Source organism: Sitophilus oryzae, unplaced genomic scaffold (genome assembly GCF_002938485.1).
Source record: "Sitophilus oryzae breed Bouriz unplaced genomic scaffold, Soryzae_2.0 scaffold_1274_pilon_pilon, whole genome shotgun sequence".
In the NCBI taxonomy this organism is placed as follows: Eukaryota; Metazoa; Arthropoda; class Insecta; order Coleoptera; family Curculionidae; genus Sitophilus; species Sitophilus oryzae.
Window position 1 is genome coordinate 3,703,433 of NW_022145920.1, and position 27,919 is coordinate 3,731,351.

General features: G+C 31.1%; 3 protein-coding genes and 1 long non-coding RNA gene across 7 annotated transcripts in view; 1 reads left to right on the forward strand and 3 right to left on the reverse strand.

Annotated features, from left to right (window-relative positions):
* LOC115874376 (nuclear distribution protein nudE-like 1-A) overlaps positions 1-5,465 on the forward strand; it is a 41,505-nt gene extending 36,040 nt beyond the window's left edge. Inside the window, exon 9 of one of the 2 annotated variants that reach the window (XR_004048829.1) lies at positions 5,028-5,465. Coding sequence is in view for 1 of the 2 variants with exons in the window: in XM_030889522.1 (XP_030745382.1) it covers positions 5,028-5,088 (61 nt within the window). In the remaining variant the exon portion in view is untranslated. The remainder of the gene's footprint in view (positions 1-5,027) is intronic. The other variant, XM_030889522.1, reaches the window with a different exon arrangement.
* Positions 5,466-6,346: 881 nt separating this feature from the next.
* Positions 6,347-10,758, reverse strand: LOC115874378 (phosphatidylinositol N-acetylglucosaminyltransferase subunit GPI1). 2 transcript variants are annotated; one of them, XM_030889525.1, is made up of 7 exons: positions 10,644-10,758; positions 10,104-10,590; positions 9,802-10,038; positions 9,453-9,733; positions 9,203-9,395; positions 8,982-9,096; positions 6,347-7,633 (listed from the first exon to the last, which is right to left on the reverse strand). In XM_030889525.1, the coding sequence occupies exons 2-7, from the start codon at positions 10,554-10,556 to the stop codon at positions 7,455-7,457; spliced, it is 1,458 nt and encodes a 485-aa protein (XP_030745385.1). In that variant the 5' UTR covers positions 10,557-10,590; positions 10,644-10,758; the 3' UTR covers positions 6,347-7,454. The 2 variants fall into 2 exon arrangements, with proteins under 2 accessions (XP_030745385.1, XP_030745384.1); XM_030889524.1 differs by lacking the exon at positions 10,644-10,758 and having other exon boundaries at positions 10,104-10,637.
* A 2,087-nt stretch (positions 10,759-12,845) lies between these two features.
* Positions 12,846-13,306, reverse strand: LOC115874310. The gene is made up of 2 exons (XR_004048812.1): positions 12,927-13,306; positions 12,846-12,878 (listed from the first exon to the last, which is right to left on the reverse strand). It is a non-coding gene; the product is annotated as an uncharacterized LOC115874310 (long non-coding RNA).
* Positions 13,307-17,859: 4,553 nt separating this feature from the next.
* The window catches only part of LOC115874380, a 40,741-nt gene continuing 30,681 nt past the window's right edge, over positions 17,860-27,919 (reverse strand). For both annotated transcript variants that reach the window (XM_030889526.1, XM_030889527.1), the window contains 4 exons: positions 26,940-27,130; positions 18,244-18,333; positions 18,073-18,185; positions 17,860-18,020 (listed from right to left, as the gene is read on the reverse strand). In XM_030889526.1, the coding sequence (XP_030745386.1) occupies positions 17,873-18,020; positions 18,073-18,185; positions 18,244-18,333; positions 26,940-27,130 (542 nt within the window). In that variant the 3' untranslated portion in view covers positions 17,860-17,872. The remainder of the gene's footprint in view (positions 18,021-18,072; positions 18,186-18,243; positions 18,334-26,939; positions 27,131-27,919) is intronic.

A 27,919-nucleotide genomic window follows, 5' to 3' on the forward strand; every position in this document is an offset into this window, starting at 1 on the left:
TAAATTTTTGGGGTAAAAGTTACTATAAGTGTTACATATTTTAATGCTAAAAAAGCGTCAATAAATTCATCAGGGCGTGCAAAAAAACATGTGCGCCTCCGACTTTTTTTTGATATCAAAACTGTGTAGGCCGTTTAATCCCAATTAAAAGGCATCTCTTGATATTTTGTCCAATTCGGCCTCCTTAATGAGATAAACGCAATTTTATTAATCACAATAATTAATAAAATTAAAATAAAAATAAAAAAATAATAAATTATATATTTACCTAATTTATTATTAAATATTATTACTATGTCATTATTCTACTAGTAATAATACATCAAACTAATCCAACATACAGCTATTTCAAATAAAAAAATATTGGTTATTAAGATAACAACAAAAAACCTAATTTTAAAAAATTTTAACATCCTGTAACTCTAAAACTATGCATTTCCATACCCATGTTTATAGGAACTTTTTTTCATATTTTTTGATGAGAATATCGTTTTGCGTTTATCTCATCAATGAGGCCGAAATCGACAAAATATCAAGAGACAACTTTTAAATCGGCATTAAACTACTTACCTACACTATTTCGCTAACAAGAGAAAAAAAGTCAGTGGCGTACATGATTTTTTAAGAAAATATTCCAGTGATAACCCATATGCACGTCCCTGATGAATATGTCCACACTCTTTTCGCATTTATTAAATTTTACCCTGAAAATTTAATTCAAAACGCCAAAAAGTACATGGAAAGAAATAATATAAGAAAATTATAATAAATCGAAAAAATATTAAGACTTTAACACCCTGTAGCTACGAAACAAAGCGGAATTGAACCTATGTTGATATGAAAAATTAATCTTATTTTTACGTAAGAAGTCTTCCCACGAGAGATGGCACATGTTTTTTGAAACACCCTGTATAAATACACTTTAAACATACTGGGTGTCCCATTTAAAAAAATAGTTCATACCAATAACGGTGACCTTTTGGAACTATAATGACATTATTGATTATAATAAACAATAAAACTTGACTAAACCCCCTAAAATTTGTTTTTTAATGAATGTTCTATACAAAAATAGAAAAGTTATAGCCTGGCAAAAATGGGACAAAATAAAATGCTAATACTGTACATTATTTACATCAGACAATAAGTAATTACTGGTTAAGTTAAGTATCTAAAAACGAAATCTACAATTATTCTAAAATTTATGCTAACAAATTAAATAATTTTATTTTACTAAACAAATCAGAAATAAGACAATCTAATTTTTCATAATAAACAAGATTTGGCGGTAACAGTGTAAATAGTAAAAAGGGAATTTTTTGCAACAAGTAACTAAAATCAATTTTTTTGAAATGAATTGTTTCGTATCCCCAGATGAGGCGGATCTAGATTGTAAAGCAGAACCAACACAAAAAAGGCCCTAAAATATCTCATTAACGGGTTCAAATGAACTAGTAAAATTGTTATTTCTGTAGGGTAGATATGCTAAAATTCTACTTATTTTTTAAACTTTTTGGTTTTTGTTTGTCATTTTTTTTAACTTCTTTCCATTTGCAAAATTTGAAGATATTAGTAATAATTAAATAATTCATTAAAAAAAGTTTGTGTGGGTAGCATGTTTTTTCCTTACTACCTAACCAAATCGAAATCTCACTTTTCGCAATAATTTTGCTATTTATTTTAAGACCTAAATATTCTTGTTCTTTATATTCATTAAAATATTTTTTCGACAAAATAAACATCTTTTGGACTAAGTCCGAAATTTCTGTACATGGCACAATTAGGAAAAGTCTGTCCACCTCATAATTTTTGTTCAGTAAAAAGTTTTTTTTTAATCAAGTTGATGAGCAATAAGGTCTTGGTTGTGAAATTTTGAACTGCACTCTAAACAAATTTATCTTGCATTCTTGGACTATCTAAAACTTATCTTGCATTTTTTTTAGAAGACAATCCCCGTGACAATCCAGCATAATATTCAGTCACGCCTCTGCTTACCCGAATTTAAAATCCAATGTTCGCATATACTTCGATTTTTATAAGGGAACCTAAACATTTTTAAATTAGGATTGTCCCTCCTTGATAGTCTGCAATTGTAATATTGACATACATTGTCCGACATATTTTTAAAACACGAAAACTTAAATCAAAATATAATAATTCAAAATAATAAAGCAAAATCCACAATTCAAAATATAAAAAACGAGCACACCACGAAGTCACAAATTACCTATAACAGATGCGAAAGAACACCGAATTACGCGTTCAGGTTTCTGTGACCTTCAGAAAGAGTTCATAGACAATCCGCATCAATGTATAGTTTGGGTTATTATTTGTTTGGGTGAAAATAATCTGCACCAATATGTTATCGAGGCATACAAAAAGGTCCACAGACTTCGAGACATACGAAAAATCAAGTCCATTTAGCGTGTGTCGCAATTTTCACACCTTAAAAAATTAGTTTTTTATAGCTATAGCAACTGCAGCGACTATGAAAAAAGCTGTGTGAATTTCATAGAAAATAAGGGCACCTGTAATTCATTTGAGAATGTTATAAATCGCTAAAAGAGGTTTCAAATCTCTTGGATTTCTATTAATATTAAATAAATGTTATTAAAAATTGAACTAAAATTGTTAGTATCATTAAAAACAATTCAAATTCAAAAATTGTATCAGTCAAATTTCCTCATTTAAGGTGAATATTAAAGTAAATATAAAAACAGCTCATTCTAAGCTCTACTTATCTTTAAGAAAAATTTAAATCATTGTTGCAATTGGGCCTTAATGCCATTTCGAATGAACAATAGTATTAATAATGTACATTATAATAATAATAAATTTTATATCATAGTGTGTATTAAAACTACCAAAACACTTTTAAATTGGTATATATTAACAACTTTTGTTTTTTAATCCAAAAAAAAGTTACCAATTTTCTCAATCAAAATATTTGTGGTCCTGAAAAGGACCTTCGTTTTCCCATGTTCGTCAAGGTAGGTAATGGGTAAACGGTAAAAAAACAGGATAATGAAATTTAAAAAATTACAAAAATTGTTCAAAAGTGCCTCCCTCTTGCATTAAACAATAACCCAAACGATCATAAAATCCCCTCCTCACATTGGATAACATATCAGGGGTGACAGTGTCAAAGGCATTAAATATTTTCTGCCTTAACTGCTCCAAGTTTTGAATTTCTTCATGGCCGTAAATTTTAGATTTTATGTACCCCCATAAAAAGAAATCATTCACCGAGAAGTCAGGTGAAATTAAACGTCAGTCTAAACAAAACTGTCATTTTTGAAAACTTGTCAAAATTTGGACACACGCTAAATGGACTTGATTTTCCTATGTCTCGAAGTCTGTGGACTTTTCTGTATAATCTCACAGTAATTTAATAGATTGCTCGTCATATTATATCAGCTCGTAGGAGATTAGGAAAAAAAAAGATATTTATAGTATAAAAAATTAATTTATTTAACAAAATTTAATTAAAGATGTGACAAAATAGTTACATTTCTATTGGTTCTATCGGACTTTTTTCGACTATATAAATCTTTATTTTTTGTAAACTTTAATGCATAAAATATTTTCAATCTAATAAATAATTTAATGATGTAAATTAGAGGAAATTTCTCACATGGGTGGTCAAATTCTATAGTTTTCATTATATCAAACAGCCTCTGAATGTTTTCTTCAGTGCAAAACTCATCAAAATTTAATATAAATAATTTTCCAGCCTGTAAATAAAATGAACAAATTTTTCCACTTTCATGATCAAAGGCTTTTAAATGGGTAAATAATTTCGAGTTATCCAGAGATTCGGATTCTTTTGCAAATTTTAGACAAATATCACATTGATGTATTTGAAGACTCTTTTTAATGATGTAGTCAAACATAATTAAAGGCATTTTGAGTTGAAAACATTTCTCAGAGGCTGTTTGATATAATGAAAACTATAAAATTTGACCACCCATGTGAGAAATTTCCTCTTATTTACATCATTTAATGATTTATTAGATTGAAATATTTGATGTATTAAAGTTTACAAATAAAGATTTATATAGTCGAAAAAAGTCCGATAGAACCAATAGAAAGGTAACTATTTTGTCACATTTTTAATTAAATTTTGTTAAATAAATTAATTTTTTATACTATAAATATCTTTTTCTTCCTTATAAATAAACACATTTGCATCCCATTTTAAATAAGATATACAAATTACCAAAACTTAGAAATAACAGTTCAAAGTTCAACAAAAATCCTACACGCGTTTTTAAAAAGAAACATATAACCACGCACTATGTCATTCCAGCAAGCGAATACGACACAGCATAGGTTTCCGGACTAAACGACTGGTGTATTTACACCACTCAATAGGCGTGTCGGGTTTGCCGAGCGGTTTCCGATGCAGTCGCTTTCTTTCGCATCTGTTATAGGTAATTTGTGACGAAGTCTTCACAACGAGGTGCGGGGGAATACGGAAGGCTTTGATGATCGCCGTCGGACCGCCGCGTGTGCCGGTAGCATTTGGCGTACGATTTGGCAACATAGACAAGGAAGGAATCGCTTTTTAACGTTGCGGCGCCTCGATGGATCCCGGCTCAAAAAGCCGGGCTCCTTTTTGGTTCCAAAAATTTTACACGGATGGGTTTTCTATTGTGTTAACTATAATATTCTTTGATTATACAAATTAGTTTTGGAGTTATGAGAGATACAAAAATACTAACTTAGGCGAAAATTTAAATTAATCCGGTCCTATGAAGCCTTCATAAGATTTTCGGAACACATTTTCTAGAATAATTATTTTTTAATTCACTGCCAATACACCATGAGCACTATTATTACAGTTAATAAACACAACTGAGACGATTAAACCTGTTTTAATCATCTGCTGATGATGCTGCTGAAACGCACACTCAGTGTTAAAAGTTAAAAAAAAATCGCTGTATTGTGGTGAATTAGTGTTTTATTTTGCTGTTGGAACACAAAAGGTTCGAACTCAACTGTATTATTTATCATTATTTTTATAGGAGATCGAGACACTCTTCCGTGAATGGTTCAGCTACCAGTATGAATGGCATATCCAAATAGGATCGACTAACCTTTACTTATTAAAATGAATTAAACTCAGCTACTAGTCCAGCTTGGTGTAAAACTTAAAAAAAATAGATATATATTTCGGCGTCCTTTGGTGTATAAATAATCATGTAAAAAATATTTAGATACTTAAAAACAAGCAGTATTATACAATCGATATTATTTCCATGATAATAACAATGGACTGAACACTTTGTGATTGAATTTAAGAATATTTGTAGTCCATGTATGTATTCGTTGCAACCAACAACTAATATTTTAACCATTAGTTATATTTTATTTAAAAGGCCGTAATAGTCTAAGAGCTAGCAACGTTTTCGAGAAAGTATTTTAAGACGTCTGGCTCTTTGATATATCTTCTACTATGCTCTCTGGAACAGCATGCGGCCCGTCTGGCTGCCGATACCCATTGCGTTCACTACTACGCATCGGAAGAAGATCCTATATTTTTTATTAATTTAGTCCTATAAGTTCTAGTATTGAATATAAATAAGTGAATAAGTTCGTAGAGTTTCCGACCACGAACCGATGATTCAGAGTTCGAATCCGGGTCAGGTCAAAGACTTTTTTATTTTATTTTAGTTTATATTCTGATAGTAAATTATTAAATAATTCTTGTAATTAAATAAAAACAAATATTTAATATTTTACTATCAGAATATAAACGAAAATAAAATAAAAAAGTCTTTGCCCCGACCCGGATTCGAACTCTAGAATCATCGGTTCGTGGTCGGAAACTCTACGCACTGCGCTATGGAGACATGTTCGATTTCTATTCAATGCTAGAATTTAAAGGACTAATGAAAATATAGGATCTTCTTTCAATGCGCAGTAGGGAACGCAACGTTTATCGGCAGCCAGACGGGCCGCATGCTGTTCTAGAGAGCATAGTAAAAGATATATCAAAGAGCCAGACGTCTTAAAATAGGTTGTAATCTCTCGTACTATAAATAGGTTGTAATTGTTTTTATTGTGACAATATACATTAATTAGATAGGGATGAAATGTACAAAAACAGTTCTGATTACGACATTGATGTGATTTTTTTTGTAATATTTATAATGTATTTCGGCTATTTTCATTCCTGAATATTTTTTACATTGTTATATATTTACTCCAATGGTGTACCTAGCTACTGGTGGAGAAATTTAATTTATTTTAGAAAGTAAATGGTGATATCTTTTTATTCCTCTAATATGGTGCAAAATATTATTAGGAATAACAGGCTGAGAATATTTATATTGTGATTATATTTTTTTATGTCCTGTTATTGACATAAATTAAATAGAGATCTTATGTTCCCGCATTTTTGCAACGCTATGATAAAAATCCTGAAAAAAAATATATTAACCCAATATTACAAATTATTGTTCGTCTAATGTTTCCTGTTTATTTAATAAATTGTCGTATATATTTTATAGTTAGATAATGTAATAATTCAGAAAGATTTAGTAATAATTTGATACAATAAATTATTATAAATTATTTAAAACGCATACATTTTTTTTTAAATCTATGTACGGTGTATAAACCACCCTTCAATAACTTAATATAATAAATACTTTAAGCTGTGTTAATTTTTTTAGCTTAGAAAATTATTTTCATACTTCGAATTACTTGTAGCCCTTAGGATTAAGATATCATTAAAAATAAATTAAGAAATATAGAAAACAGGTTTTGTTAGAGCCTTCCAGTTAAAATAACTTTTTATTAAAAAATTATAATTAATTTTTTCTATATCTTAGAAACACACCTAATGATATGATTTTGCTATATTCTGGATATTTTGATAAAAAGTTCAGAAATAAGAAAGATTTGGTATTATAAAAGTTTATATTTAATAAAAGTGACTTCCTGTCACTTTCTAAATTTTTAGATCTGATAAAGTCAAAAAATTAAAATCATCCAATTATTTCCTTCAAAACTAATATATGTGTTTTAGTTAGTTTAATATTGGTGTGCGGTTTATAATTATGTTAAAGATTATTTTAACACACAACATGGACAACAGCTAATATTTTTTGGCTTTTAAAGTAGTAATATATTTTATTTCAAAATTTCATAATCGATTAGGTACAAAGCATAGCCATTTTTAATATATATCTGTATTCCATTTTTACAATGTGTCCTTTTATTTATTGTTAATTTTTATTGTTTAGGTTTAAAACAGATGAGTTATTCAGTCCGTGTTATACATTTGCTCTCATCAATTTTGTTTTTAAATAAAAATACCTGATAAAAGAATAAATAAAATTGTAAATAACAAATCTTGTTTTATTTTTTTAATCTGTGACTCCAATTACTATATTATATAATATTCACATTTAATGTGAAGAATGTTATATATTTTCCTATTTATTTTAAATCAATTTTCCAATAAATATGTGATAAAAGTTAGGTGTTAGACTTGATTCACTGTGATGTTTGTCATTAAATGAAAAGGCTCTAATACATTCAAGCAGAGGGGGAGATACTAATTTAAGATCTGCCCTCATATTTTTGCTTCCTGTGGAATGTTTATAACTTACAAGAACTGATCCTAAAATATAAACCATAATATTGGATTTTTTATATACTATTATTTAATACATAGTCAAATTAAAGGTCCAGAAATGCTTCCTTTTGAATTATACAGGGTATCAAACTTAAAAATAAATATTTTTTTGAAAGTCTTAATAATCTTATAGTCGATTTTGTTAAAATATCTTGTTAATTATAATTTAACTCTAATTCTATTTTTATTGTATTGGACACAACTCAAAAGACAACATTTTTGCATTTGTTTAAGTAAATTATCGTAAAAATTAATGCAAGCAACATACGAATACAAATCATTACATTACCATTATCATTCATACCCAAAGAAACGAGTAACGAATTTAAAACCATTCGATTACTTTGATTACTATAACTATTTCTAGTACCTATTTATCATTTAGTTTATCGTATCGTACTTATACGTATACCTAATATGGATGTATTATTGTATCATAAAAATGTAATTAAATGCGAGTTCTATGAAAATATAATAGTCATATCTAGTCCTATAATATTATCTAGGGTATTTGATACGAATGCAAAACGAAATAACGGAAAGAAAAACGAAATCGCGTTAAAAGAAGTAACGAAATCACACCTAAGGTTAAAAATTGTCAAGGGCCGGAACTGGTTGCAGTGAAGGGAGAAGACATCTCTAAAGGGGCGGCCATCACTGTCTTTCTGCCGAGGAGCAAGGGGAAAGACACCACCTACCTGCTGAGCCTTATCCAGGGTCAGAACTTCAATGTAAGGACATTGAGTTGGCGAGTCATCAACTCGGGGGATGAAGGTCATGGTCAGGTCCTCACAATAGGAATTGACCTTAAATCCAGTGAGACAATAGAGAAAGAGGGACCTAAGGGGACATATCCTCTATTATAGATACGGGACAACAACGGTATCAGGTCTAAGGAGAGACCAGGTTAAAGAGGTAGAGAAAATGGAGACAGATCCTTCAGCCTACAGTCTTCAGTGTACCTCAGCCGGAGCCAAGCTCCTCAACTGTGAAGGGCACGGAGGGCCAAACTCCAACCGTGGAAGGGTGTGTACCCTCGTAGGAAGAAAATCTGTTGTCAGAGGAGGATGGGAAATAGCCAAGTAACAATTAGTAACGAGTAATCAAAAGTAACGAAAATCAACATCACTAACGCCAATATTAATATCACTGCTAAATTTCTCTCTCAACAAAATCAACTAAAAGGTTAAAAATAAGTTCTGTTTTTGACACCCTTTATATTCAAAAGGAAGTAGTTCTTGGCCTATGTTTATATAAACTTTTCATCTTAAAACCTTTCCAAGATTCATCCAAAGTTTGCCTACATACTTAACCCTGTATCTGATATATTTACCTGCCATGCTTGGGCATCCAAAAACCCAGAGTAGTGTTAAGTAAAGTGGAATATTACTAATTAATTTAGTTACTCTCTTAAGAACCCCAATTACAATTACAGTCACAAGTCTGAACTGAAATAGAAAGCTTGTATAAAAGTAGGTACAATTTCTATTAAGTATAAAAAGGCAGTATAAAAAGAAAATTAAAAATAATTTGTATTCTCATAACAATACTCACTGTAACAAATACTGTGTAGTACAATGTAGTAGTTGGCAGCAAAAATAAAAGAATAGTAAATGCTAATGTCCCAATAAATAGTTGATTTGAAGAATATTCACATGAATCAACTCTGCCTCTTAATGGGTTAAATTTTCTACCAATAAAAAGTCGCCATAAAGTACTTAATCCTCTAATTTGTAAATGAAACAATCTAAAAAATAGCATCAATAGCATTTGTGAAATTGATAATTTATATACTAATATGTACCTAGCTGCATATACATAAATACAGTAAATATGAAAAGTAGTTACTGAAATGATATCACACAACAAAGCTATTTGATATGAAATGCCAAATATCCCAGGAATTAATAAAATCTTAAAATTAGCTTCTAAATGAGGCTGTATTGCTTCCAAAAAAACTCTCCATAAATTTATGTGGTAAAAGAAAAATCGTGCCAGAGAATGGTTGAATGCGTAATTTAGTTTTAAGCCAATTGGAGATCCCATCAGATAAATCAACAAGTTTCTTAGTAGGCTTACCAAATCCTTCAATATATCAAACATTTATAATTTAGCCCATTTTGAATCATTCATATTATATATAATAAATTTACCTCAGTGATTTGTTCAAATTTAGTTACAATAGCATATTTATATTTCAAGCAAAAATATATAAATGCACAGCCCAATATAATATCTATTATTTTAGCTACAATCTTGTTATATATTTTAAGAGATATAACTTCCTGATTCCTTAAAATGTTTACAAATTCATCTATATTTCTACAACTCGTATAAGTGTATGATAAAATAGCAGAATTGTTTATTATGGGAAAAAATTTGGAAAATATCTAGAAAATATATTATATCTACATATTGAATTAACTGAATATCATTTAAATATAGTAATACATACCAAAAGTAGAAAACTTGTAATAAATGAAATGCAACTCAAAACTTTAACAAATTGTTGTTTTAATATACTTTGATTTATATTTGAAGATTTTGATATCCCTTCAGAGAGTTGTTTGATATGTATCCCATACTTTTTTTCTGAAAAAGTTATATTGGTACTTTTAAAAACAGCATAATCGTAAACTAATTCAGTTATTTGATGAAAATTTGTTTCTTTATCATTTAGGTGAATCTTATTAGTTCCATATTCAAATAAAATTGTATTTTCAAAGAAAAGATTCGGAGTTAAAATTTGACTACAATAGCCGATAACATCTTTAGACTTATCCTTAACTTCATCACTAGTAATATAATAAACTTTCAAACATCCATAATCTCTGTATAGTCCTTCTATGAAACCAGTTTTATTGGTGGACAACGAATTGGGGATTAGTATCAAAGTGTTCCTATTCATTTTTCCAAAAATGTATATGAATAGAAGACATTTTCTACAAATACAATTTAAAATAAGTGCAATATCAGAGACAATATTCACATTTACCAGAACCAAACAAAAAAACTTCAAACAAAATGAGAAACGAGGTTAAGTAGTAGTATATTAGTTTAATGGCCACAGCTGCTAGGGCTATCCATGGGCTATCCGGCCGGAAGGTAGAATTAACTACCTACGGTTGAGCGTTTATGATGACACACAGACGAGGATCGCTATGAAGCGAGCGGGAAATCCCATACCCCGACTGTTGAGTCTGTTGAGTCGAAGAAAATGTTGGCAAAGGAAGATCCTGCAAAATAAACAAATTTAATAACAATTTCATTTAAAATGTCAAAGATTAATTCCACAACTATCTAAGAATTCGCCTATAATATTAACTACAATTGGATGAGCATGCAAAGCGGAGGTAAAATTATGAGGGGATGTTTTGTAAAAGCCAATAAGTGATTTATATAGTTTATCTACTAAAGCGGGAAATTTATTGCATTCAAAAAAGATGTGGTTTAACGTTCCAATTTCTCCTCACTCACATAAGGAATCTGCATTTACACCTATACGATGTAAATGGGACGGAATTAGACAATATCCGCTTCTTAATCTGAAGAAGGTTGTCAATCTTTTCTTTGTAAAATCTTTACATGATCTAAACCATATGCTTTTGTAAGGAAAAGTAACAATTTCTGCATAATTTTTCCCTTTTGTACAAGAAATCTCCTTCCATCTGCCTTTCCATAACGACCAAAACTTTTCCTTAAGAATTGGAATAAAATCAGTAAACCAACATTTAATCTCAGCATCTCGACCATTTGTCTTTCCAATATTTGATAATTGATCAGCTTTATCATTGCCCAAAATATTCGTGTAACTGGGTAGCCATGCCAATGAAATTCGAAATTGTTTTTCCCCCGACTGTTGAGGTGAAGAAAATGTTGGCAAAGGAAGATAAATAATAGAGATATCAGAGATATAATATAAGATAATGGCAATTAATGGTAATTCACAATAGGGTTGATATAGGTATAAATATATTACACTATCGACACGGCATATAAATCACACGGCAGGCTAACTCTGCCCAGATCCCATTGTTTTAAATTTCTATAAAATTTGACCTTGAAAACACCATTATGGGTGCCGGATTAAAACGCATCAAAAAATTTCCCAGAAAATACAAGGTTATTATACTCTAAAGGTTACCTCACCTAAGCCCAACCAATCATAGCGCGTGACGTCAGCCCGAGACCCAGTTCCTCTTTGTCTAGCCTAGAAGTTATATGGATTTTGTCTCTCTCGTACTAACAGTTTAAATTTGTATTTTGTCGTCTCTTTAAAATAATGCAAAATACAAAAAGATTGGTATTATTTTGTAATGATTTATATTTTTCTAAAATATAAAAAATTAAATTATTTTCATATAATTTAAATGAAATGTGTAAATGTATTAAAACGTATAAAGTTAATTAATTTTGAAGATTTTGTAAAAGGATCTTATCGTGAATAAATCTTGATTTTCTTTTTCATAAATATTTTGGTATATATTTATAAAGATAGATACAATAAATAAAATTTAATATTTTGAAATTATTATCAATACCCTTACAATTTTTATTTAGTAATATCTGAATTTGTATAGTTATTGGAATAAATAAATCAAAGTACCTAATCAAAGCAATAAATTATTTATTTGTAATATAAATGATGTACATGCAAATTTAGTACAAATAGTTTTAAACAATTCAGAAATACCAATTTTACGACATGTATATAAATAAAAATAGTTTACATTGTAAAAAAAATTCTTAGCATTTCTTGTACATATTTACGTATTATTTTCTTTAAACTTAAAGTTTAAATTTAGAACAAAAGTTGAATTTAAAATTTATAAATAAACTAACCGACTTAGTATTCTACTGTTTTATAGGACTTTTCTGCTTCAAGTGTGGTTGAGATTTTAAAAGTTGTTTTTGTTATTTCTTAATTTTTTGGTCCTCTGCCATCAATAATTCTTCCTTTAGAGATAGGATAGTTTTCAATTCATTATATTTTAACAATAATTCATCATACATTGGATGACCAACACAAGTAATAACAGCTCCAGATGCTACGGTACTGTGTTCCTTGGCAACATTACCTTGCTTTCCTCGAAATTTTTCATTAGTAATTCCTCCACCGCCACTTGTGTTCTTCTTCTTTGTTCAACTCTTTTTGCCTCAATGGATCAATTTTGTCAGGTGGACTGACTGTTTTTTACTTTTACATAAGATTCTACTCATACCTATATAACTAAAAATATTATATTACAAAAAAGCCAAAAAGCTTTGAATTATTTACCAATTGCTTTTAATGTTTTTCTTAGTTTCCAAGTCCTAATAATTCCTCTTACTTGAAGATCTCTTTCATAATCGTCATCGGTAAAATGATCTGAACAAATCCTACAAGTTTCTACATTCCATTTTCCATCTCTACAACTCTACACCCTTTGAATCTGCACCCATATTTGAGTAATTTCGGTATTCTTCGGGAAAGCATGAAATTTTTCCAAATTTTTAGCCTTTTCTAGGCTATTTTGACAAGTAGTAATTGTACACCGAGTTCACAGCATTCTAAAAATATTAAATCTTATTGTTTTTTTTTCAAAAAAAAATAGTTATTAAAAATTAGTATAAACATGCCGATAAATGTTTCTCTAGGCTGAACATTTATATAAGTAATTATACTCACTTAATCTCAGCATCTCGACCATTTGTCTTTCCAATATTTGATAATTGATCAGCTTTATCATTGCCCAAAATATTCGTGTAACTGGGTAGCCATGCCAATGAAATTCGAAATTGTTTTTCCCCCGACTGTTGAGGTGAAGAAAATGTTGGCAAAGGAAGATAAATAATAGAGATAATATCAGAGATATAATATAAGATAATGGCAATTAATGGTAATTCACAATAGGGTTGATATAGGTATAAATATATTACACTATCGACACGGCATATAAATCACACGGCAGGCTAACTCTGCCCAGATCCCATTGTTTTAAATTTCTATAAAATTTGACCTTGAAAACACCATTATGGGTGCCGGATTAAAACGCATCAAAAAATTTCCCAGAAAATAAACTATTGCTAGACAGGGTCGTATTAAAAAAATACTGTAAATGACTGAAACTGAATTTTATTTACACAATACTTTTATCTTTTGAATCGTTAACCGCGCATACTCCTCAAAAAGTAAAAATGAAAAAATCAATTAAACATTTAACTTTAGAGAATAGACAATTAAAATTAAAAAACATGCCAGGAGTAAGAGTTACAAACAAGAATTAAAGAAATACCCAATAAATTATGTATTGAACAATCTAAAGAGGCTACGTACAAATTATGTCCATCAATGGACATAGCAAATTTTGTTAATATTCAAATTGCACAAATTAACAAATCAGCTAAAGGAAGAAAAGTAACTGATGAATTTAAATATAAATGTTTGGCTATATTTTTAAAAGCCAAGCCGTCAAAAAAAAAATTGAGCCGTCAAATTTGACAGCTGTCAAAAAAATTTCAAAGTTGTCCGATTTTGATAAAAATCGATATATAGGATGGCCATGGGCTAAAATGAAAGAAAAAAAAATTGAGCTGTCAAATTTAACAGCTGTCAAAAAAATTTCAATGTTGTCCGATTTTGATAAAAATCTATATATAGGATGGCCATGGGTTAAAAGGAAAGAAAAAAAATTGAGCTGTCAAATTTGACAGCTGTCAAAAAAATTTCAAAGTTGTCCGATTTTGATAAAAATCGATATATTGGATGCTCCCTACCCCATAGTCGGTTTTCATTTTATTTGTCTCACATTTGAACTGTCAAATTTGACAGCTGTCGTTTTTTAAGTTCTCCTTTTTTATGAAAATCGATACACATATTATTAGCACGGCATATAAATCACACGGCAGGCCAACTTGCTTTGGCGGAAACGCTACGCGCATACCCTTGCGCACGCCGCCATTATGGGTGCCAGCGACACAAATTAACCAGTGTCGTAGTCAGTCGTAGTCTTTGTCATCGACAACGTACAGTTACGGCAGCTTTGAGTCAGTAGCGTGCGGCTTAATTTATTTTATTCTTTTCTTGAGTGATATATTTTGTTTTTTTTTATTTTTGTTTATTGTGTGATATATTTGGTTTTTGTAGTTTAGTAGTACAATGGAAGTCTGAAATTCTTTTAGTTTTAATACTCAGTCATTGTCTACGGCATTCAAAGTAATTTTTATTATTAGGTATCCTGCAAAATGACAAACAAGATTAATTTCTAAATTACTGTTTTTCTGATTATCCGCATCTATTTTTAATTTTTATGGATAGCTCATGACAATTCAGAGAGAAAAGAAAAGAGGTCTCGTTTTTTTTTATAAGGTCTGCCGTTTTTAATAAGATGTTTGCCAGATCATTTTGGCAATTTTCAGTACCCGTATGTAATATTCGGACACAAAGTTTTTAAATGTTCTTCTAAACTGGATGAATTTATCCTGGATGGGAATAATGACAGGTTTACAAGATATTGGAATTAGAAGAATTACAAGATAAAGTTGTACCAGATTTTTATGAGTGCAACTGTACGCTCAAATCGCTTGTCGGTAAGCTTTTATATAATATAAAATTGTGTAATGACATAATAAAAGTTTTAAAGAAAAAGTTTATTTTTTCTTTTTAATGTATTTAAATAAAAGCTTGTTTTTAAAAAGGTTTTTTTCTTAAATTTATTTTTTACTTTTTAAGTTATGCTGGTTTCTCAGTGCCATACACTTAAACTCAATTCTTTTTCTTAAATAACTACCTATGGGCATCCTAATAACACGGTATATAAATCACACGGCAGGCTAACTCTGCCCAGATCCCATTGTTTAAAATTTCTATAAAATTTGACCTTGAAAACACCATTATGGGTGCCGAGTCAGGGCCGGATTAAAACGTACCAAAAAATTTCCCAGAAAATAAACTTTTGCTAGACAGGGTCGTATTAAAAAAATACTGTAATTGACTGAAACTGAATTTTTTTTACACAATACTTTTATCTAAACAAATGAATCGTTAACCGCGCATACTCCTCAAAAAGTAAAAATGAAAAAATCAATTAAACATTTAACTTTAGAGAATAGACAATTAAAATTAAAAAACATGCCAGGAGTCCAGGAGTTACAAACAAGAATTAAAGAGATACCCAATAAATTATCTATTGAACAATCTAAAGAGGCTACGTACAAATTATGTCCATCAATAGACATAGCAAATTTTGTTAATATTCAAATTGCACAAATTAACAAATCAGCTAAAGGAAGAAAAGTAACTGATGAATTTAAATATAAATGTTTGGCTATATTTTTAAAAGCCAAGCCGTCAAAAGAAATTTGAAAACAAGTTTCTATTTAAATACATTAAAAAGAAAAAATAAGCTTTTTCTTTAAAACTTTTATTATGTCATTACACAATTTTATATTATATAAAAGCTTAGCGACAAGCGATTTGAGTGTACAGTTGCACTCATAAAAATCTGGTACAACTTTATCTTGTAATTCTTCTAATTCCAATATCTTGTAAACCTGTCATTATTCCCATCCAGGATAAATTCATCCAGTTTAGAAGAACATTTAAAAACTTTGTGTCCGAATATTACATACGGGTACTGAAAATTGCCAAAATGATCTGGCAAACATCTTATTAAAAACGGCAGACCTTATAAAAAAAAACGAGACCTCTTTTCTTTTCTCTCTGAATTGTCATGAGCTATCCATAAAAATTAAAAATAGATGCGGATAATCAGAAAAACAGTAATTTAGAAATTAATCTTGTTTGTCATTTTGCAGGATACCTAATAATAAAAATTACTTTGAATGCCGTGGCCGTAGACAATGACTGAGTCAGACTGAGTATTAAAACTAAAAGAATTTCGGACTTCGACTACGACTGACTACGACACTGATTAATTTCTGTCGCTGGCACCCATAATGGCGGCGTGCGCAAGGGTATGCGCGTAGCGTTCCCGCTATGTTCCCGCCAAAGCGAGTTGGCCTGCCGTGTGATTTATATGCCGTGCTATCGACTTGCGTCTAACCCTATATCTCTGGTCTACCCTTACCAAAGCCCTTACCGTGCAACGTGGTGCAACTCTCCATCCCACAGTTCCCGCCAAATTTAAATCACTTTATTGTCTATTATTATAAACTTGTAAGTTTCGAGAGTATTAAGTTCTCAAGTAATAGTAGCATAATTTAACTTAACTTTCAAAAACGTACAAATGATAATAATATATAAAGCCGCGTACACATCTGGCGAACGCATGTGGCCGAAGCCATTCGACCAAACGCCTTCGGTAAATGTGTACGGCCCAACAAACGGCAGCGAACGCATGTGTTTGCATTCGCGAGAGTTCGCTCACTGGGTGGTACATCAAAAGAAAATTGAAGAACGAATTCGTTTGGCTGTGTTTAGTGTGTACGCTTTCAGCGCTTCAAGTGTCGAACGGCGTCGTCGCGATTTAATATCCGCCTTAATCCGCCTCACTAATAATAATATACAATGCACTTGCAATAATTATTTCCTCATCGGACGCCCGGGACGCCATATTTACCACTTACCGGTTTTATTCACCGTAATGTGGACGGCAGAGCAAATTTTCCATCGAACGCCGAAAACATCGAATGAATTCGGTCGAATGGCTTCGGCCACATGCGTTCGCCAGATGTGTACGCGCCTTAACAGTTCTACAATTGATCGGGAATTTTGGGTGCAATCTATGAACAAAAAAAACTTACACCAGAGACTAACCAAAACGCAATCAAAATACACCTACGGCGTATTTTGATCGCTGTTACGAAATTGAAAACCGGACTGTCGCTACTCGTCGGTTTACTTTACTCTGGCATTACTTTGTTCTGCCGTTCCAATAGGCATGCGCCTGCGGCGGGCCTGCCGGTTGTTTTATATGATAGCCGTGCCTTTACCGTCTATTCTACATTATATTTTTACACGTTTTAAATAAAATTACAAAGGCACTGTTAAACCAGAATTTAAGTCAGCCATATTAATCTCCCATCGCGTTCCACCTTTCATCCAAAGTTTTTTTATATGATTCTTCTTTAACCTTTTTCATAGGTAACGAAACGGTAGCTTTTATTTAAAAAAAAATGTTTTTGTTTCATGTGAAGAAAGTTTCTCGGAGGAATAGATTCATTACCAAGTGAAACGTCTATGTAATTAGAAGAATGAAATATCATTATTATACATTATAAAATTTATTCCAAATCTAATATTTTATTTCCTGTATCAAAATTACTTAAATCTATAATTGACTTATCTACAAAATCCTTTTTTAATAAAGTTATTCCAATATCTTGTCCTTTATAGGTAGTAATTTTTACTTTAAGCGGGTCCACATTAGATCTAAAAGAAAAAATGTCATAATATAGAAAAATTAAATTAAGTAGTTGCTTACTGGAAATAGGCTAAAAAGTTTTTATAAATAATATGGTTATCAAAAAATGTTTGTACTAAATTCTTATTACAGGACTCTTTAGGTTTATAAGCACACAAATGAACTTTGACAGCCTAAAATTTAAAGATATAGTTAATTTTAAAAATGCATAAAATGTTACTTCTAAAAAACCTGAAAAGGAAGAGTAACAAACTCTTCTTTCATCATTCTTAAATCTTTCAGTTGTACACTGAAGTATTCTCCAAAATCCAGTGTGTATATCTAGAAAAATATTACTAAAATAAATATTTCTGAAAATAGTACAGGATTTGGCTGCAGGATTATCTCATCACATCATCATCATATCTCATCACATCATCATCATCATCATCTCATCACACAAAATCTAATTTTTTCATATATTTGTAACTGGGGCAATACAATTTTAACAGGGTACCAATCAAAAATTTGCCTCCAATATGTTTAATTAAAATAATATTAATTGATAATTAAATTAATTGATTTTGGAGACGACATTACGTATATATCAAATTAAAGCTATTTTTATTCTGTGCATGAAAAAGTTGCCGCTATTAGGGGTTGCCACGGTTCAAACAGTAGTAAAAACCTAGCAAGGGGGGTAACAGTGAAATAGTAAAATTGGAAATTGTCATTCCTGTCATCTACTGACGACGAAGTATGGCCGCCTAGACACGGACCAAGGTTATTAAAAGATAAGGTTGTCTCGTAACTCGATCCGCCATTATCGGAAACGTGATCTACTACGTCATAGGAATGCTACCACTCATAGATGAAGGCATAAAAACTGCCGACAGTCCGACAGTGCATTTCCGAATCGATATTCATTGAGTACGTTCCACTAAGTACTGTCAATGTATGTAAATAGCTTGTAAATAGTAAATAATTGTCAAAATCACAGAAGAGAATTCAAAAAATCTGTCTATAAAATATGTCTTTGGCGACAGTTGAAAATTTGGTGCATCGGAAATCGGAATGTGTCTAGTTCAGACGAATAGTGGAATGCAATTTTACAAAATCGCGATCGTAAAAAACGAAAACTTAGGCCACGTATTATTGGCTATGAGAATCTATGAAAAATTTTATCTTTAGTCTTTTGTCTAAGTGTTAAAAATTGCGCCAAAATTCCTCAACGTCCACTTCGATCCTAATATTCAGATGGGTCGTTGAGCTCGGCGTGAGCGAAAATAATGACGTCATTAGTGACGTTTTCGCCGCGACCACAACGTCCGCGATCGTCATGTGGGAACGACCGAAGACATATTTTGAGCATTATGAGCGCTTAAGGTGGGTTCATACAGCCAAATAAAATAAAATAAGAATAAAATAAAATAAGAAATAAGGAATTCTTATTTGTGTGCGTTCATACAGTCAAATAAAATAAAATAAGAAATATATATTTGCTCATGCGCAGTACGATGAGGCTGGATAAAAGTTAACTTTTACGATTGTTTATAGTAAAATTATGATATCAAAAAACTCTTTTGCAGTTTTTTTTTAATTAATTTGTAATCTTGTGACACCCTCTATAGTCTATTTTAAAAAAATATATTTTATTTTGAAAATAATAAATAAGATAGATATTTTAATTTTAATTTTAACACTCGGTAATTGTAAATTCATATACAGGCCCGGCAATGGATCTCTAGGCATAGGAATTACCTGCATTGGAATGAAACGCCTATAAAAAGTCTATGCTTAAACAGAGATGGACAACAACTTCCCCGTTTCCACTTCCACTACGACTGTCTACTTAGACAAACTCCAATAAGATAACAAATTTTGGAAATTCCGCCACCTCCCATCCACTCATGATACCCATCTCCCTGCCCTTTATTTATCGCCATTATTTTATTTCCCTTCCCGCGCCTCCGCACCTCGCTATTCCGACTCCCGTCAGTTCATCACAGAGTTGCCAGGTTACGATCTACCGATTAAAGAAGCTACCGATCTACCGATTTAAAGAAAAATCCAACGATATATTCAACTGCGTCTTTAGTTTTTACAATAGAAGCACTTTTAAAAAGCTGACTTATTTGACTAAAAATTAAGCGACTGCCGCGTTGGAATCTGTATAATCTGACTTTATTATTGTTTCATTAAATTTTATTTAGTAATAACACACATACAGGTCATCGTTCTGTCTAGTTGCAGAGTTACAGAGATATTCCTAAAATCCTTATTACTCCTTATTAGGCGCGGTATTGGCGACATGCCCGAAGAAGTTGATATCTTTTGAAAAGATTTTATTTCATTCATCTACTAAAAGTTGAACCCATATTTTCCCCAAAAATGTAAACAAAAAACAAAATTTAAGTTAAGAAACAACCTAAATTCGGACAAATATTTTAGTGATTTTCCGTAAAAAAATATATTAATATGAAAAAAGAGTTGAGAGTTGCTACAGCTTTCCCATTGAAATGAAATTAATTTTAGATATCACTGATCAAAATTTGTACAAAGGTAAAAAGTGACTGCTACACTAATTTGTGACTGCTATCCCTACTTGTTATAGTTTTATATGTTTTTATTAATATATTAATATTATTTAATTCAATATTTTTTTTAATATCAAATAATATACCTAGCTATTTCTAATTCTTGTTATATTTATTATATTTGTATTTTATTTGAGTGATCTATTATTACGACACATAGGAATGCTAATTTTGGACTTAAATATTATATTTTATTTCGTTTCTGTACTTTTAATTTTTGTTGAAGATCTACCGAGAATTTTGTTCTCGTATGGAATTATAATCTAACCAACCCGGCAACCCTGTTCGGCTACTCCTTATAAAGTTTTTTTCGGCCTAATTCCTTTGTCACAGCCGCGGCTTTGTCAAGCGCCGCCGCCGACCGACTGTGTCGGGGCGACTGCTAGGAAGATCGTACAGTATTGCCATTTCATAGAATTGCACTTGCTATTTTAGAAATGATTTCAAAGTTTTGCATGTTACTTTTCGTTTTAGAAAGAAGTTATGTGCCTAGAGAAAACATTCTTAAAATTGTTTCGTACTTTATTTAATATTTCATTAAGTAGGCAAGATAATGGGATTAGAAGATTTAGGATTTTGACAAGCCAACATAATTTCGATTTAATTGAATGGCAACACTGTCCGTCCTGTTTCTATTTTTTCGATTCTGTTCTATTAGTAGGCGGTAGCCCCCACACAAGCGTCTTAAAGACCCGCCCGGCGCCCCCTCTCGCAGGGGCTCTATCGTCGTATCACTTCTATGATCACTTCCCCTATACAATGGTAGGGAAAAGACACTTTATCCGTCTCTGTTGCACTGCAGTGTATTTTGCAGCCTTACCATCTTTTTTGATCGCATTGAAAACCTCCTATTGCTAATATTCCTTTGCCAGCAGTGTATAGTAAGTATCTAAGACAATTTTTTAAACTCAGCGCCTTTTGATGGAGTTGTTTTGTTTCTATACTATCAGATTGAAATGAATCTTTTTGGGCATTCACCTGTTAAGCTTGAACTCCCTGTGACTGTGACTACCTGTGTTGGTAACTAGTAAAGTAACTCAAAAGATCTACATCATTCAATAATTGAAAATATAAAATTAAAATAATTAAAATTAAAATTAAAATTGAAAAAAAAGTGAAAGTTTGATATCTGCAGAACAAGGGCACGAAGGATTTTAACAAATAATATACGTACAGTAGAAGAGTACATACCTTTGGCAATCTTCAACATAATTTGGCTTTCTAATAAAATGTATAAGCACTTGTAAATATTTTGTTTTCGTATGATCTCTGCCTTGCTGAGCAGAAAACGACCAAATTTGGTTGATAAAAATGTATCGAAATACAAAGAATATTCATGCATTTTTGTATCAATTGGAATGTCTACTATTTATTCTTATCAGTACACATTTTTTGGCTTATTTCTAACCAAACGCTTTTGTCCCGCTAAATTCATCTTCCAACGCACTGTGCGCTCGTCCGTCAAATGCAAAAATAACTGTCACTGTCTACAATCTTTAGCGCCAACTTCAACTCGGTCAGTAGATGACGTAAAAAAACTGACAGTGCAGGAAGATAGGAATCAAACTATCCTTATCTCTATAGTATCCTTGGGTGAAACCACCCCTCAAATATTACAATATTTTTTATTGAAAAAACGGTCAAGTTTCCGAAAAAACGCTTAAACAGGTATATTTTATTTAGTTTTTTTACATATTTTAGGATTTTTTTAAAATGTATACAGGGTGTTTCGAAAAATCTGGTCATTGATTAATCACGATCCTGCTTAAAACGCTTGACGTAAAAAGCTGATTTTTGGAAAACGGATTGACTCTAGGGTGTAGAGGTTCGATAAGAAGGGATTTTTCGAAACTCGAATTCTAAGGAGGTGAAACCACCCCTCAAATATTAAAATATTTTTTATTTAAAAACCGGTGAGTTTTTCGGAAAAACTCTTAAACACGTATATTTTATTTTGTTGTTTTACATATTTTAAGATTTTTTAAAATTTATACAGGGTGTTTATAAAATATATTCTGCTGAAACTGCTTGACGTTTAAAGCTGATTTTTGGCAAACGGATTCACTGTGGGGTGTAGGGGTTCGATAAGGAGGGATTTCTCGAATCTCAAATTCCAAGAGGGTGAAAACGCCCCTCAAATATTACCATATTTGTTATTAAAAAACGGTTAGTCTTTCGGGAAAACACTTGGACACGCATAATTTATTTTGTTTTTTACATATTTTGATTTTTTTTAATAAATCATACAGGATGTTCCATAAAGTTGGGTAATTGATTAACTGCCAAAATATAATAATATCGCCCTATTATTTTTTCTCATGCTGACATAAATGTTGTTGAGAAAATTTTATCCAGTTTGTATGTTAATGGAAATTCTTGCTTTGCTTTATCATCACCATTACAAATGATTAATTCGACGCGAACGAAGTCATGGGTACACGCTAGTAAAATATATAAAATATATATTACGTACATGAAAAATCTTGGAGAAAACGACGAGTAGTAGGTAAATCCAATGTATATGAAAAATAGGTGGTAAATAAACACTATTTCTACATTTTTTAAATACAAGAAAATTTTGTCATATCTCTATGATCGGCGATTTTTTTGAACATGGAAACAATTGGAAAATTAGTTCTCCAGGCGACCATATGGTGGCGTTTCGCGTTTCCACGATTTAGTACAGAGTTGACACACTTCTTTCTAGTTTTTTATTTTGGTAAGAACGTCTTTATATGTGTCCGGCAAAACTATCTCGGGCATCTCTAGCTCCTATAATTTGAGGAAAATATTTTAACTTCTAAACGGTGGTTCAAAAAAGTGTGAGTGGATCGGGATGAGTTTTTTTAAATGGAACACCCTATTTCTATATATCATTATATTATTGCATTTTTGGCTTCCTTTCCGATCACTTTACATAATCCTAAGATATTATTAAATATGTTTTGATAATTCCAAAAATATTAATAAATAAATATTTTTTTTTAATAAATATTAAAAATGCAAGAAATGTTCTGAAATCAAAACTATACTAAGTATTTACTATAGTTGGTCGGTACTTTGCTAAAAATATCCTAATCTTAAACCATACAGGGTGTTCAAATTCTATGCCATACATTCAAAAAGGAAACACCCTATATAATATTATTATTCCTTTTTTAGATGAAATTAAAAAATGATTTTTTTTTGTACCTATTCGAAGTATTTCAAAATCTGTATCCTTGTATATCAGTCTGGTATTTTACCGTTGAAAGAGTTGTTTTAGATGTTTTAATTTTCCATCTAACAAAGAAATAGTATACAGTGTGTTACATTTAAAAAAAATCAAAATTATTTTATATTTTAGAAAGTTGGGCATAAAATTTTGAACGCACTGTATGGTTTAAGATTACGATATTTATAGCAAAGTAAGTACAGACCAACTATAGTAAATATTTAGTAGAGAGTTTGAACATTTATTGTATTTTTAATATTTTTATTAAAAAAGGCGAAATAATAAAATAGACAGAAAACTATAGTGGAGGAAATAGAGCGCCCAACTGAAGTGGTATGAACATGTGAGAAGGATGGACAACACGTGGCTGCCTCAGAAGGTACTAAACTGGCTTCCACGAAAGAGAAGGAAACGGGGAAGACCAAGGACAAATTGGATGGAGGGTGTCAAGGAGGCGATGAGCTCAAGGGATCTGCGTGACGGAGACTGATAAGGCCGAAACCAATGGCGACTAATAACGACATATATTTATAAAACTCACCTTTATTTCTTTTCCCAGGATCCGAAAAGCAATTAAAATATAGGGTGATCCATTACAAAAAACACAACTTTGATATGTAACTTTCTTTGGGGACACCCTGTAGAACTCTCTATATTTGTAAAAAGTGCTTTGAATTAACCTACATAATATGCTCACAAAATTTTATTTCAATACAAACTGTCGTTCTCCTTGGAGCCTCCGCGGCGTATGAGAGGCGCCACCCTGTATATGTATGTATATTAAAAAAGGCCGAAAACACATTTTTTTTATTTATTTATTAATATTTTATGAAACTATCAAAACCTATTTATTAATATCTTAGGATTATGTAAAGTGATCAGAAAAATTATGAAAGCCATAGATGCAATAATATACAGGGTGTTTCATTTAAAAAAATCATCCCGATCCAGTCACACTTTTTAAGCCTGTAGAAGTTAAAATATTTTTCTGAAATACATCCTGACATATACTTTGGGTTGGCCCTTACACAAAATTCCTTAAGATTTTTATTATAGAAGCTAGATGTCCGACGTAGTATTGCTGTAACCCCCTTTAAAATCGTTCCTACTACTGTTAGAACCGTGGCGACCCATATCCCCTATTTGCGGCAACTTTTTCATTAGCAACCTTATAACATCATGCACAGAACAAAAATAGCTGTAACTTGAAATATTTATAAATGATCAAATGACAGGGTGTCCCACTAAGAATAGCTCTCGGCTGTATCTCGGAAAGTATTAGCCGTAGCGGCTGCGGAAAAAAATATTTAAAACTAAAGAGGCTATGGGAAATTGCTGGAAATTATTTTCAAGTTTGTAAAACGGCCGCTAGGTGGCGCAACTGCTATAGAAAATAAGAAAATAGATTTTTTACAGAATTTTGCCTAGATAATGGGTACTATAAATAATAGCTTCATAATCTTCAGTAAATTTTGGATCTTTTTTATTAGAACCATTTTCCCCTATCTACCAAAATAAAGTGGTGGGGGAAGGTTAGATCTGTTTTTATTCGAATATTAATAACTCTGGACTGGATGATCGGAATCCAACAAGCGAGGGCTCGTTTAAAAGAGCGTTTCTTACTCTATATTGTACCATATAAACAATAATAATAAGCTTTTGAACGTAGACGTTAGGGGGCGTTGTCTTATAATTTAACAAACATTGCCCGTTTTTTCAAAAAAAAAATAAATGCAATAGTATATGTAATTTTAGCTGATAGTAAAGAGTATTAAAAGCTTAAGAAGTCAGCGAAAACCGATGAAGGCATGGTAGGCTTTGGAAAAAAGTTGCTTTTGACGTAATAGTATAAACGTCAAATTCTTATTAGATCAACATTTTGATAGTCTTAGCAGCGTTTTTTATATTTTGGTTGCTTTTTCAAAATGCCAACAACTTCAACTACTTCAAATAATAAAGCATTTTGAAAAAGCATTTAAAAGATAAAAAAAACGCTGCTAAGACTATCAAAATGTTGATCTAATAACAATTTGACGTTTATACTATTACGTCAAAAGCAACTTTTTTCCAAAGCCTACATCGTTCATCATCGTTTGTTGTGCACTATTATTAATTTCTTAATTATTAGATATTAGTACATCTGGTATTATGGTATTCTGGTATTTCGTCGATTTTAAAATAAACTAACTGTTTCTATCTTATTTTTTTGTTAGAATGGGCCTAATCAAGAGGGTTACTGATATTGTATTGTAAAAATAAGGTAATTAAGGGCTTATTTTTTGGTATTGATTATAATTTTGCTAATATCTTCGGTTTGAAAGAAGATATCAAGATGCGATTTTTGCTAACTTTTTAAGCTTTTACTACTTTTTACTATCAGCTAAAATAACACATACTATTGTATTTAATTTTTTTGAATGCGCGCTATGTTCGTTAAATTTAAGAAAGCGCCCCCTAGCGTCTACGTTCAAAACCTTATTATTATTATTTTTATGGTATAATATAGAGTAAGAAACGCCCTTTTAAACGAGCCCTCGTTTGTTGGATTCTGATCATCCAGTCCGGAGTTATTAACATTTAAATAAAGATGGATCTAACCTTCCCCCACCACTTTATTTTAGCAGATAGGGGAAAATGGTTCTAACAAAAAAAATCCAAAATTTACTGAAGATTATGAAGCTATTATTTATAGTACCCATTATCTAGGTAAAATTCTGTAAAAAATCCATTTTCTATAGCAGTTGCGCCACCTAGCGGCCGTTTTACAAACTTGAAAATAATTTCCAGCAATTTCTCATAGCCCCTTTAGCTATAAATATTTTTTTCCGTAAGCCCTACGGCTAATACTTTCCAAGATACAGCCGAGAGCTATTCTTAGTGGGACACCCGGTACATTATGAACCTAATGTCTACAGAGTCAATTAATATTATTTTAATTAAACATATTGGCGGCAACTTTTTGTTTGGCACCCTGTTAAAATTGTATTCCCCCAGCCATAAATATATGTAAAAATTAAATATTGATTAAATACGTGATGAGTGTGATAACCCTGCAGACGTATCGTAGACTATAATTTTAAAACTTTTATTCTTAAAGTTTACGAAGAAGAGGCACCAAATTGTACAAAATTACTGACCTTTATAGAATCTCTAAAGTCCTCAAAGTCCAACACCCTTGCTCTTACCCACAAATCCAATGATTTAGAATACACCACTACTAATTCTCCTAAGGATGGGTATAATTTAAAACCGTCATAATTTGATATGGTTCTTGGTTTGTTCATAAAATCTATTAAATTTGATAATTCCTTATCCACTTTTGCACCAACTAAAATATCATTAAAAACATATTTTTATTGACAGTTCTTTCCAGTTAAAACAAAAAATATATTCTATTCTAATTTAATTATACCAGATTCTTTGAATTCTTTGAAAGGCTTAAGTCAGATTTTTGTATATTTTTATGCTAAATTTTTAACCTTTTTAAACCGATAGGAGGCAGCCCAGCAGCAGAATAAAAAGCAATGTTCAATACCCCTAGTAAATAAAATGTTAGTTTTTCAGAACCGGTTTTGATTATGTGTTGTTACGCGTGCGTTATCAGTCTATTGGCTTTCAAGTGAATCCCCGACTCCGTTATGTAGCCCAAAAGACAAGAACGAAAGAAATTTACAATTTATCATTTTCATAAAAAAGTTAAAAACAACTACCCCAACAGGAACTCAGGAACAAATATGAACAAAAAAACATTGAAAATAACATAACATCGAAATCAATTATTTTTTTATGTTAATTTCGTTGTTAATTTCACAAACATTATTTTCCTTTGAATGTTTATTTAATAAAAGTAGTTTGTTATTTGGATTTATAACCGTTATTAACCTGTTTATAACAACAGAAAGTTATTATCGTGCGCGTTCGGGGAACATGGCTGACTGACCACTGAGAATCCCGCTTAGCGGCGCCGGCGGCTGGCCGATTTTGTGTGTAAAAATAGACTGTTTATATTAGGGAAGTCGCTTACTCAGCCACTTAGCCGCTGACAGTTCCTGAACGCGCACATTATTATAAAATGTTTGGCAAAACTGTCGCGCTTTTTCATTATGAGGATTTGACA

Excerpts from the sequence above, each read along its gene's own strand:
- LOC115874378 (XM_030889525.1), bottom strand. The coding sequence starts at position 10,556 with ATGAATAGGAACACTTTGATACTAATCCCCAATTCGTTGTCCACCAAT. Across the intron at positions 10,039-10,103 it reads TTACAAGTTTTCTACTTTTG|ATATTTTCCAAATTTTTTCC; the intron begins GTATGTATTACT and ends TATATTTTCTAG. Across the intron at positions 7,634-8,981 it reads TGGATGCCCAAGCATGGCAG|GATCAGTTCTTGTAAGTTAT; the intron begins GTAAATATATCA and ends TTTATATTTTAG.